Below are 13,684 nucleotides of genomic sequence, written 5' to 3' on the forward strand. Positions count from 1 at the left end.
TATTCAACTTCCTTATTATTTCAAACTTGTTCCGAGCTCCGAAACCAAGATACGGGCCAATACCATCAAGAAAATGCATTAATTCACTTCTAAAAACCTCTATATTTTCCAGAAAATAATTTTCTTTAAGAATTTATTTCTCGGACTTGGAACCCGGAATTCGATTCCGGGCATACGCCCAATTCTCATATTTTACTACGGACCCTACGAGACCGTCGGATCACGGGTCCGGGTCCGTTTACCAAGAATGTTTACCAAAGTAAACTTTATTCAATTTTAAAAGCCATTTTCCATATTTTACTTAGTTTTCCCATAAAAACTTTCCGAAAACGCGCCCGGATTGCGCACGCTAATCGAGGTGAGATAAAAAGAGGTTTTTAAGGACTCGGAACACTTAATTTACTTTCAAAATGAGTGAAAGGTCATCACAATTACCTTTTTATGAACTTCAAGTTCATATTATCTTATTCGAGAATCAAGATATACAAATGATAATTCATTTCACGTAACTTTTTCTCAACTGTTTATCATGTCTCCCCCTCTAGATAAACTAACTTGCTTCCTCAACTATGAAAATGCATCTTTGTATGTTGTGGTGTTAATCATACACCGCACGTCAATAATAATAAGATGGAATTATTTGGTTCCTGACCCTGAACCACTTGTGAGGGGAGAAAATAATATACTTTTGTATATAACGTATACAAACTGATATATATAACTTTGTTCTCACAAGAAATAGTTTAGCTATTAAGTGGAAGCACTCAATACATCATTTTGCTAAACCAATTGTGATGTAAACCAACTTATCAAGATAAACTGTCTTGAATGGAAAATATGAAAATTATGCTCGAAATTAATTACTGAGCAAGTTACCTCGCAAAACACCATGTTACGGGCTAATAATAATTGCACATGTAACCATCTCATAGATGCATCTTATGTGGTATACATGGTAGGTGAATAGATCCATATTCACCTTTGATATTTCCAGTATTCATGGGATTTAATCCCAATTTTAGTTGGTATATTAATTAATGAGAACAAGCAATGTAGAAGAATTCGTAAAGAACTTTCTAGTTCTTTAATATTTACCCATGTGGATTCTCTATTATTTTTGCACATCATACTTAAATTATGGCTAAACCAATTATACCAACTGAATAAATTATCAATATTGATAAACTTCAGGTTTACACCAATTATCAATAAACTCCAAGTTTATTATGATATGGGTTTTTATATCAATAAACATCCACTTTGGTGGGGTATTCTTTTATTTGTGTAGTACAAACTGGAGAATAAAGCGGGTAGCTTTTCACATACATATTATCCCGCTACAAGTTGTAGTAATAGAAGATATTAAATCTTTCCTTTATTTATAGCCTCAATATAATCAATCGCTTTCGCGTATACTTTAGAAACTGAATAAGTATCTTTGAGACTTACTACAACACAATACCTTATTGGTAATCAATTGTGTTTCTCCAAAATAATATAATTGGCTCTTGCAGAGTTCTCAATTAATTTTGTAGTACCACATATTCATCAACATCCATATGGTGAATATCTCTTTTAAAGAGAAAGTTATATCATTATGGTTATGATCAAAATTATATGCAAGATCTGTTTCTTGCATTACCGTTGTCTTTTAATAATCACAATGCCAAAATATTTTTGCGTACAATAAGTACGTGACCAATGATCGTTTATGCCATAATAATGATATTATTTTCTTATTTCCTCTCAAACCTCCTTCTAGAGGTGAGTGTGGTATATACCACTAGCACGCTCATATTCTTGCAAGAATGAATATGTATTCATAAATCACATATTGTCACATTCACATCATGAATGGACATAATCATCTATATGTGGTTTACAAAATCTCATGTCAAATCGATGACAAATATTACTTTCACAGAGTGAATCCTTATTATTCTCACTATCACAATGATGACGATTATAATTTCGTCTATTGCCACGTCCACATCCATTGACACCTTCACGGTAATAATTTTGTCTTCTTTCAGACTTATTACATGTTGCTACCACATTCTCTTAGAGGAATGAGAATGAAGCAAATTCAATGAGACGGATTTTCATTTCTTGTGCTCACGATCATAAATGACTTTGATCATGGCAAGACATAGAAATTTTATCACTTCGAGTGGTTATAATTTCTTACAAATTCTATTAGAGTTATAATCAAAATTTATTGTCTTTGCTTGTATTTAAAATCAAATTATAGAATGTCAAGAATTTAAAAGAGAAAATAAAGTAAAATACTTACCTTAAATCCAGAATTTAATCATGAAGAAAGTTCATGGAACAATTGACAACCATAATACTCAATCCCAAAGCTTCTACTCGATTGGTTAGAGTCTCGTGTTGATAACGTGTTATGAAACAATAAATGAAGAACAAAAGTATTGCAGAGAAAAGTAGAGAGACAGAATTCTTATTGATATTGGATGAATTACAATTGAATAGAACCTTCTATTTATAGGGAAAGGGTGACCTAGCCACCAAGCAATGACTCCTAAGATCTCTCTAAATATAGACATTCACCATAAATACAATTCTATTTATAACAAAAACGATATAGAGGGAAAAAAATAAAATTTGATGGGCAGATACCCCAATTTCGTTCCCACTTTATTTTTTCTTCCTGATTTGGTTTCATCACGTTTAGTTTTATGTCCTTATATTTGAATAGAACAAAATAAATGGAAAAAAAATTACTATCTAATGAAAGCACATGTCTACTCAACTTGGTAAAACTTAAGTAAGTATCTTTCACATATATGCTCTAAATACACTAAATTCATTAAAGGGGAAATGGAAAAATATTAATACATAGAGGGTTAAGGACATCTAATGGATTTTCTAGAAGAATAAGAGAATTGATGGAGTTTAAAAAAACAAAAATATAAAAGAAACATAACAAAAGCGCCAAAAATAGTTGTTAAACTAAAGGTTATGAGAATGATATTAGAAACAAATCAATGATACTACTAGCTCTGCTGCAAGATGTATAAGTTGGATAAAATAACTTCAAATTAGATGATTTGCTTAAGTTCATGCACATATCTTTTTCAAAAGCATAAAAAATATATTATCTTATTTAAAATAAAATCTTATTACTTACATGCAAATATACCATAAAATACAAAAGTTTTGTGCTTCATATTACACATTAAAAAGAAAAAGAGTCTAAATATTTGGAAAAGAACAATCAACCTTGAGAAAATAAGGTTTAGTAATTTAGATGATAAGCATTAGACATGTAATAAGCAAATGAGTTTTCTAACATTTTTAGTCACCGTGCGAAGCGCGGAGAATTTCACTAGTTTTTTTTGTAATTATGGTGTGCGGTATCTTGCGCATACCTCGCCTAATTCCATAGGATACCTGCCGCCAGCAATAAGTACCAGGTAACTCTAGAGCTTGGACAGATGGGGAAAAATCACCTAGTATTTTTTTTTCGCTGAGATCTGAACATGAGAACCTCATGGTTCTCAGCGACTTCATTGACCACTAAGTCACACTCTTGGGTGCAAATATACCTAAAATTTTAATGACAATATTTTCAGTCAACGTACTTCGATACTTTTATCGGGTATCCGCTATCTTCCAGGAGCAATTAGGTAGTGTGAGGGAGGTTCAAATCCCATTGACACGAAAAAATAAATCAAATATAATAGTAAAGGAGGTTCAAAATTATGTTAGGTCATAGGTTCATATTTCAACTGGACATCATTGAATTTTTTTGATTACCTTTGTGTAACTTTTTGGTTGCGCCACTGCCACCAAAACAAGTATTGAATAGTTCCGCCTATAAGGAATTTGAACTCGAGACCTCATAGTTATCCTCCTACTTTATCCCCACTCTTAGGTGCGTCATATGCCTAATCTCATAGTACCTTTTTCTTCGAGCCCTTTCTCGTATTCTTTCTTCTTCTTCTTCTTTTCATAGGTTATGTGCCTAATTTTTTTTATTATTTCATCTATTTTCAATTTATATGACGTAGTTTGACTTGGAAGGGAGTTTAAAGAAAGTAGCTGCTTCTTCAGCCACTCGAATTTTCGATATTCCTTTTTATTTCTCATCAAACGAATGGCATCTTCTTCTGGAAATCCTAACTATTCTTAGCATGATATTGGGAAATCTCATTGCTATTACTCAAACAAGCATGAAACGTATGCTTGCATATTCGTCCATAGGCCTAATCGGATATGAAGGGGAAAAAAATACTTTAAAATTTGTAATCATAAAAGCTTAAAAGGGAGCAACATTGTGGAGTTATATCATTTGTATGACATCAAAAGTTTTTCCATAAAAAGTTTTAAATTATTTTTAAATATAAAAATATGTTATTCTTTTTTTTAACGGACTATTAAGGAAAGTGTTTGAGATTAATAAAAATATGCATTCATTATTCACATCAAGTAAATAGATACATACATGTTTGTATATAAATTTTAACGATTTAATTGTAATTAGTTGAGATGCAATCTCATATCATTAATTTAATTAATTGTGCTAGTTTAATATAATTTGATATAAACATTAGGTGAAGTGATTATTTGTATCTTATATATTTTTCTTTCAGAGTCCTTTCTCTTGTTCTTTCTTTTTTCTTCCATAGACCACTTTCTCATATTTTCTTTTTCTTACAAACATCATGTATATGTAAAAACAAATCCAGTGTACTCTTCCTTTTTTTTCTTTTCTGGTTTCCACTAGTACTCTAATCACTTCAAACTGATTATTTTTGAAGTAAGATGGAATTAGCTAATTTTCTGTGATATTAGATCTATATTTATCCCATTTTTGAGACTTAATGAGATTAAATTTTGTTTGTTTATTTTTGATAAACTGGATAATAATATAAATACAAAAACACTCATAGTCACATACTAACATAAGAGTTGGTGCTCTCTTGTAGTATAGAGTCATTATTCAAAAAACTATTAATATTATAGGCTTTAACTTTTCTTAGGAATTGTTTTATGATGTTTGACCATATTGCATCATTTGCAAAGATCAAAGGAACTGCCAATTCTAAGCTTATAAAAAAAAAATGCATCTAGCTCCTTGCGTTGCGAGTATATTCGCTACCTGATTTTGTTCCCGGTAGCTATGTAGCTATGGCCGACGGCTGGATTCCCCAACTGTGTCATCAATGAGCTGCATTTAGATCAAATTTCGTTGCTATAGGTATCTGGTTTTTCTTTCTACTTCATCTAACAATATGACTCCTATCACTATATCAACCACTTGTATAACACTGCTCATGATTGACCAAACTAAAGCTGAGGCTTTAGGATAGAGTAAAACTTTAGCTTTATATTATCTTAAAGATTTTTATATTTATAATGAGTTTCCATCCGAGCAATTGTTGACTTTTATATCGACTAATTACATGTTACGCAAACAATTACGACATGCAAGTGCGAAAATATTTAATAAAGAACAGCAACAATGTGCTACAATCGATTTCAAAACTAAGGGAAAATTCATGAGTTAACTAAGGGTCTGTTTGGAAAGCCACCACGTAATTGGAATTGATGTAATTACTAGGGTAGTAATTACACAGCCTAGTAATTACACAGTTATGTAATTACCACGACCTGTTTGTTTGTCAGTATAATTACAGTGTAATAACAAGTTTACTGTTTGGTTGCACAAGTGTAATTACACAGTTAGATTAAATTTTAAATAAAATAATTATCAAAACTTAAAAGTTAATATAATAAATATATATCTATAAAGTTTTATGAGTATAAATAATATTATATTTGGTATTTAAGATGTATATTTTTTCGTGAATATACATTAATTAGTAATCATATATTTATAACTAATATTATAAAAATAATTTATATATATTTTCAATTTAATAATATTTAATTTAGATACTTACAAAAACTAAAAATATACGTCTCGTAAAAACATCATGGAATTCATGTTTGATAAAATAAGTTAATATTTATAAATATCGTAACATTATCCAAATGTTTGACAAAACTAATCTATCAATTCTAACTAAAAAATGAACAACATATAATGTGAGCCAATACTACTAAAACAAGCAAATTAGAACCATGAATATAACACAATTTCAAAATTCAAAAATAACATAAAATAGTTTAACATATGTCAAATTCCAACATAATAATAGTAAGTTCCACTACAACTTAAGATTAGGAAACATAATAAGTTTATAACCACATTCAACAACGAAATTCCACTTTAATTGCATCAATCATTATATGCCTAGTTTGTTAATGACTCATTATTTTTAATATTATGAGGTGTAGTTTCAAAAAATAGAATAATAAAATAAATAAAAATAAAATATAAGCAATTACATTGAATCAGAAGAAGTAAAAGAAGAGGAATAAAAGATTAATAATGTACAAAGAAAAATATATTTTAAAGTTTCAAAAGAAATTTAAAAGTAAAATAAAATAAAAAATAAAAAAATAGAAATAAAAATTTATAATGAAAATAAATTCAAATTAAAAGAAAAAGAAAAAAACTAAAAAACAACCTTGTGATTACACAGTGTAATTACCACCAATTCTCACCTTCCCCTTGAGAATTGGAGAGTGCAATTACACCCCTCCAATTACACCCAATTCCATGCTGACCAAGTAATTACTTGGCCAAACAAACATGCTCTGTGTAATTACATCCAATTACACCCAAATCCATTTCCAAGGTGGCTTTCCAAACAGGCTCTAAAAGAAAATTCATGTAAGAATATTAATATACCAAATTAACATAATATCAGTTTACTAACCGATGATGATGGCCTAAAAGTAGAGCATATTCTAGAAATATGCAAATGTCAATTCATCAATTCTCGGTAATTGTTAGAAAGTCGAAGTGTTAAACTGTGTTGTAGCTAGCTTCTAAAGTTGCATAAAACTACGTGCTATAAAAAATATGCATCAAGATTCTTTAATTAGGCATTTTACATAGAAAACATGTTTGGAAACATTGCCGTGACAATCGAATGCTTGTTCTAATAGAAACCTCAATTGAAAACGTATGTACGCATTACATACATCAACAACTCCGCCCATTCAAGTACTCTTGTCTTGCCCTTATCCTTCAGGTCAAACACAACCTCAGAAACACGTTAAAACAACTTCATACCACTTATTATACCTCAAGAAAGCAAGGGTCACCACAACCACAACTTGCACTTCCCTTGCTTTCCCAGCTCTTTTATCCCGCCCCCGCCTCTATGAGCTGTGAGCCTGTATTTCCATTGATTATTCAAAAATCCCTCTTTGATATTCGAAACAAATGAAATATAATTCTTAAAAAGGTTGATAACTTCATTGGCAACTGATCATCACCAACAGATTAATTTAAACTGGTACAGTGCTAGCTCATGCCATCGCTGTAGCACCAGATAATAGTTTGACCCTCAGGTTAACAAATCAGCTCGAGATGGGGCAAGATAGACCTAATCAATTTGAAGTAGCCATCACAATTTGGAAAACTGACACTTGCACTAAGCTAGCTGCTATGAAATAGCAGACGCAGGAGAGAAATAGGACTTATGCTATAACATAAACACCATCAAAAGATTTGCATGATCTCACAAGCAAAACAAAATTCTTGAATAAAGAGAAAAGCTCAAGATCCTGAATATGATTGTATCATAAACTTCATCACTCAGTCCACCAGAAAACTCATAATGCTTAACAAGCTACACGACAATTCTAATTGCTTATTTCTTTTCTTCCTTTTCTGCTTCAGCTGCCCTCTTCAACCTGGCTCCGATGTGTCGCGCATTTGTACGCTCGATACGCAGCTTGCCATAGGCATTGAATGATTTCATCTCATCTGTAACCTTTACAAGGTCAACAGCTGGTTGCTCCCTAGTAATAGGCATGTATGAACCCTGGACCTGGGTGGCAGTGGCAAGTTCCTCTGCACTAGAATCACCAGCCTGGAAAAGAGAGTTCAAGGTAAATTTTCGCAACTGTTCCGATACCAAAGCAGGAATCCTCATCTAGCAGGGAAAGAATAACCATTTTCAAATTTACCTTGACTTTCTTAGCACGCCTTGGGAAGATGACAAGCTTAGCTTTGTAAGTCTTCAGCCTCTGGACATTGGTTTGGAGACCTTCCAATGATCTGTTCCTGCGGCGATGATCAACAGCAATGCCAATGGTTGGTGCTAGTTTCTTGGGAATACCAGCTGCCTGAAAACCCAAAGCTACTTAATAATGGGGAAGTCAAACGTACAAGTGCTTCAAAATAATAGGCGTGTAAAATAAAAGTATCCAAAGAGCCAAAAACATGACTAAAAATAGAATTTTCTTTTGTACCCAATGAGATGGCTTTTTGTTAATTGTTTTTCTCTATGGGGATATGGGGTGGTGAACAGGACAGCTGGCAAGTTATCTAGTAAACGACATTCAACAAGTAACTAGAACCTCACTTTCAGTTCTTCAAGAGAAAATCCCCTCCCAGCCCGGACTTTCATGTTGTATTTCAGTGTTTGTCCATGAACAATAGGTCGAAGTGATCCCGCAGTTGGCCTAGGGAAGATCTTCACAGCCTTCTGCTGTCTAGCTGAAGACAACAGAGTAAACACAGGTAGAAAAATGTTAATACTGTTCAACCAAAATTGAATTTCAAAAAGAAAAGAATAGCGCCAATTAGTTCAACAAAATGGTAGTTTACCAGCACGTCTCCTTGTTTTCCTAGCTGGCTGGTTGAACCATGTCCTTACATAGTTTTGCCAATGCTTCTTGAAGTGCCCATTAGGTATAACATTGTTGTGCTTCATCTCTTACCTAAAATTGCACAGTAATCAACTATATCAAGCAAACATCACAGGGCTAGCTGCTCTTGTTAACTAAAGCATAAAACTTTCAGTTGCCTTTCCGCTTCCTAATCTTGTGGACTTTGACTTCATATTGTTCAAAGAAAATCCAACTTCTATCAATATCTAATCAACCGATAAAATCATAAAAATAAATAGATGTGCAAATCTAAATATTCAAAACATGTGCTCTTTGTCCTCACTATTCATCTGGCATAACACATCTCACGGGATTAGGCATTCACATATAGTTAATTTCCAGTAGAAAAAAACACAACACTGGCTGCTGCTAGTAAAAGCTTCATTTTTTATAGCATAAACTAGTAATCAACCGGGAAAAGCCACACAAACCAAACAGAAAAAACATATTGTTAGATTCCAATAAGGTGAAGGCTAGATTCATGCGAACTATATGTCACATAAATATAAAAAAAATATCTATCCAAGTTTTCTGATACGATATAAAAAGAAAATCCAATACAACCCACCTCTAATTACCTCCTACAATTGAACAAACACCCTGATTTCCACATGTGTTCTACATTGCAAGCTTATAATGGCACAACCATAAGCAAATCGTACTATATCGTACCTAACACAACCGAGGAACAATAATACATCCAAAATTCTCAGTTCACATTTCTACTACAAAAGGGTTTCAAAACCCGCAAAAGACGCAGGTTTATTAACCGAAACACACATTTTCATATCAAACTCATTTGCATATACAAATTCAGTAAGACATAGCAGCATACAGATTAAACTGAGGAAACTAACAAGCATAAACCAGATTGAAAATGACGAAAGATTATTCATAAACCTTAAGAGATTTTCAAGGGAAATACTGAGACATACCTGGTTAGCTACTGCTTCTGGAGGCTATGGGAGTAGAAAGGCTAAGCAAGTGCTTTGTTCTTTGCTTTTATAGGGCTGAATGAAAAACCCTAGGTTTTAAAGGCTTTAAATCATGGATTTCCGAATGGGCTGTTAAATGGGCCAGCTCACTCTGTTCGGCTTAAAGTTGTCTTCCTGATGCTAAAAATTGCATTTGAGTTCACAGGCCCGTAAGAGTAGAATTGGGTCGTGTCATTTGCACAAATAACCTTTTTTGAGGTTACTATTTGAATTTTATCTCCATTAACCTAACGAGCGAAAATTGTCTGTAAAAAGAAAAAAAATCATCCAACTACTTTTAAAGCTAAAATTAGCCACTAAACAAGCGGAGAAATTTAAAGAGTGACCTCAGAAAATGTCGATGTAAATAATCCTTGGGTCTTATGCCCTTTGTTGGACTAAAAACATAATTAGGCAATATCTAAAAAAGACTTTACAAATTCTCAGTAAGTAATTAACAGATATGAAAACTAATTAACTACACTCCTAGCAAAAATCTATAATGCTGGACCAATATTTTCTTAAATATTTTTTTAAAAATGCTCAGCCATATATATTTCTCAAAATTGAAACTACAAAGATTGGGCTGCTTGTGCCCATTTGAGTTGATGAACAGACGAAGTACAAAGCTACCCAAATCCAACAGAATTGTTTAATTTTGAAATTTTCGTAAAAATTGCACAGGGCGCCCTATTTGGTCGTCCCCATTTAACCTATACTTATTTTTTTAAAACATTTAACTTGTACCCACTTTTTAAACAACTTCAGCTCCTTTCTCCTCCTCCTTCGTTTTCTTCTTCTTCTTTCTTTTTTATTCCAGTTACTAGTTTTAGTCCACTATTTAACTTGCTTACATTCCTTAATCCTTCCTTTGCTAAATCTCAACTTGTAAAATGGATTTTCTACTGCTTTTGGTTCACATGCATAATCCGCCTCAAATTTTCCTAAAAATTGAGAAGTTACACTAAATTCTTCAAATTACAAGCTCCAACAAAAAAGTGAAACTTCACCATACAACTCGGAAACAAAGTTTAACCCACAATATATACATTGTGCTTCAATAGTAGTGGAAATCAATGATTTTCTGAAATTAAATCTGAACTTGAACTTTACAAATATATATATATATATATATATATATATATATATATATATATATATATATATATATATATATATATATATATATATATATATGAGAGAAAAGTGCGTACAGTGCACAAACTGGAGAAGGTCAGAGAGCTGAAGCTGGAATCCTTAAGGCCAGAAGTTGAAAAGGAAATTACCAAAGTGAACAAAGAACGCGCATTGAAGGAACAGAATTGTCTAAACAATCTGAGAAAAGCGCAAGATGTTTCACAGGCATCATCGTCTAGGTTACAAAGAATAGCTGAAGTTTTCCGGTTACAAAGACAAAAACTTCAGCTCTAGAGCTGAAGTTTTTATTTTATAACTGGCGAACTTCAGCTCTAGAGCTGAAGTTTTCCGGTTACAAAAGAAAAACTTCAGCTCTAGAGCGGGTACAATTGTGTCATAATCGCGCCACTTAGGCCAACTGCACCTTTTAATAGTCCTAACATGATGCCTCGACTACTAGGAAAATTCTTGACACAAGTAACAGTTGCACCAGTATTTGCAAATGACTGAGAATTTGCACCAATGAATATATACAAACACATTTGCCAAACATGGGGTTTTGAAATTCGTCCCGTTACAGCCAACCATATCATGAAGTAACCAAAAAAGTTCAAGATTGCACCTATAGCAAGAACTCCCAATGTGGTATAATTTCCATAATTAAACTAGCAATTATGGCTAAGTTTCCCGATTACAAAGACAAAATTTTTAGCTCTAGAGCTGAAGTTTTTATTTTATAACTGAAGTTTTTATTTTATAAAATATATTCAATCTTAAATATATCTACTTTAGTTGCAACCATTTCTATGTGCCTTTTGCTATCTCCATGCTATAGATAAACTCTCTTCAAGTGTGTATCTCGCGATCCAATTTAGTTCACGCCTGATTTTGGACGGATCACTATAGACTTCAGCATAATCTCCTGGACGTCGTGTGAGATATTCAATCTTTATGTCCACTCCTGTAGCCCTTTTACAAGCTTCGACGAATTGTTTCACTGAACTACCTGTAGTAACAAAGCATATAACAAAAATTTAAACACTTGCAGATAAATAGAGTATGTATAATATTGCAGTGATAAAAGGTCAAATGACTTTTACCTTTTCCTGTCCCGACGTTGTAAACACCAACTTTGCTAGGTTTTGCATGCTCTAATGCTTTTACATGAGCATCAATTAAGTCAGGTACATCAATGTAGTCTCTTATACACGTTCCGTCGGGTGTGTTGTAATCTACTCCTCTTATCTGCAGTTCACCATATAGAAGAAAAGGTTCACTTATACACAATGACGTCCCGTTACAGCCAACCATATCATGAAGTAACCAAAAAAGTTCAAGAGTGCACCTATAGCAAGAACTGCCCAAGGTGGTATAATTTCCATAATTAAACCAGCAATTATGGCTAAGTTTTCCAATTACAAAGACAAAAACTTTAGCTCTAGAGCTGAAGTTTCCCGGTTACAAAAGAAAAACTTCAGCTCTAGAGCTGAATTTCAGGCTCGGCTACTAAAATGCTGAAATTTTGCGTGATTGCCTTTGCTACTTCAGCCCCGTTTGCTGAAGTTATGCGAAAAAGCGGGTACGCTTGCAATTTTTTTTGCAAAGCGGGCACAAGTTAAAACATGACACAAGAAACGGGTATAGATGCAAAAGCCCCGAAATTTTCACCTCCTATAGCAAAGGTTGATACCTTATTTATTTTAAATAAATATCCTTTTAAAATTTTTTATTTCATAGCTACCTTTTGATTTTTATAGCCAAATATATATTTTTGGTCACCTCCTACCCTTAAGTCATAAAATACGCTTTGTATTACTAGTCTTATGGTACGCGTGTTGCGCGTGTAACCTATCTAAATGAGTATAGAACTTTTAAAAAATTATATAAATATTATTTTTGAATTAATAAATATGTAAATTTATTTCAATAAAGAATATTGATTCTGTATATCTAAAATTCAATAAGGAATATCAATTTATACCTTTCGCTCTCTGTTTTCTTTTAGCTCTTTTAACTACTACATTAAATTACTTATGAATAAATGTATATAATTTATTTTCATTAATTTCAATATATAAATTTATCTTATCTATGTTTTACTTTTCGAGTATTGTAATTGGATTTGTAATTTAATGTGTGTTTAATATTTACAATATGTATTCAACTTATTCAAATAATTAACTTAAAGGGCATTATAGTACTTATTACTTCAAATTAAAATACTGCAATTATTTCAAAATGTAAGCATGTCGTATTAAACTTATTTATATATATTTTCATACTCGACCTAGTATGTGATAAGTTTGGTTTACATATTATTAGTAATTTTTAATTTTTGAAGACTTAATATTAGATCTAAAATTTTATTAGTAGATTTCTAACACGTTTATACACATTTTGTCTAATGCACACAAGAAAATGTCATAATTACTTTACATATTTATTTAAGGAAAGGATTTATAAATTCGTAAAATTTAGGAGCTAGTTCCTGTATATGTATTCCGAATAAGGGAAGATATAATGACCAAAATTTGATTGATTTTAAAGCCCTAAACATTAGTAGAATAATTAAATTACAATTATAACTAATATAAAATTTATTTTTAAAGGGTAAAAAAGGCGAACGATATTTCACTAAGGGGCTTCATGCTAGGATATGCGCGATGCGCATGTACCTTCTATCGATGCGTATAAAATTATAAAAAAATATAAGCTCTTGAATATGACAAATATTGAGCCTACTTAGTAAAAAAAATAGCGGTGTCCTATCTAAGCATGACAACAACCAAGATAAT

The 13,684-nt window shown here is 32.1% G+C and overlaps 2 protein-coding genes across 2 annotated transcripts; both read right to left on the reverse strand.

Moving 5' to 3' along the window:
* Positions 1-7,567: 7,567 nt before the first annotated feature.
* On the reverse strand, positions 7,568-9,812 carry LOC109206632 (60S ribosomal protein L13-2-like). The gene is made up of 5 exons (XM_019369473.1): positions 9,714-9,812; positions 8,717-8,829; positions 8,472-8,605; positions 8,074-8,232; positions 7,568-7,976 (listed from the first exon to the last, which is right to left on the reverse strand). Exons 2-5 carry the CDS (start codon positions 8,820-8,822, stop codon positions 7,755-7,757), a joined length of 621 nt encoding a protein of 206 aa, XP_019225018.1. The 5' UTR covers positions 8,823-8,829; positions 9,714-9,812; the 3' UTR covers positions 7,568-7,754.
* A 1,895-nt stretch (positions 9,813-11,707) lies between these two features.
* LOC109206633 (UDP-arabinose 4-epimerase 1-like) lies at positions 11,708-12,220 on the reverse strand. The gene is made up of 2 exons (XM_019369474.1): positions 11,990-12,220; positions 11,708-11,895 (listed from the first exon to the last, which is right to left on the reverse strand). Exons 1-2 carry the CDS (start codon positions 12,198-12,200, stop codon positions 11,708-11,710), a joined length of 399 nt encoding a protein of 132 aa, XP_019225019.1. The 5' UTR covers positions 12,201-12,220.
* Between the last annotated feature and the right edge of the window lie 1,464 nt (positions 12,221-13,684).

The sequence above is a fragment of the Nicotiana attenuata genome, unplaced genomic scaffold (genome assembly GCF_001879085.1).
Source record: "Nicotiana attenuata strain UT unplaced genomic scaffold, NIATTr2, whole genome shotgun sequence".
Taxonomy (NCBI): domain Eukaryota; kingdom Viridiplantae; phylum Streptophyta; class Magnoliopsida; order Solanales; family Solanaceae; genus Nicotiana; species Nicotiana attenuata.

Coding starts and splice junctions, on each gene's coding strand:
- LOC109206632 (XM_019369473.1), bottom strand. CDS start 8,822: ATGAAGCACAACAATGTTATACCTAATGGGCACTTCAAGAAGCATTGG. Junction 8,606..8,716: donor GAAAACAAGGAGACGTGCTG/GTAAACTACCAT, acceptor TGTTGTCTTCAG/CTAGACAGCAGAAGGCTGTG. Junction 7,977..8,073: donor GGCGTGCTAAGAAAGTCAAG/GTAAATTTGAAA, acceptor TCTCTTTTCCAG/GCTGGTGATTCTAGTGCAGA.
- LOC109206633 (XM_019369474.1), bottom strand. CDS start 12,200: ATGGTTGGCTGTAACGGGACGTCATTGTGTATAAGTGAACCTTTTCTT. Junction 11,896..11,989: donor CAACGTCGGGACAGGAAAAG/GTAAAAGTCATT, acceptor TTGTTACTACAG/GTAGTTCAGTGAAACAATTC.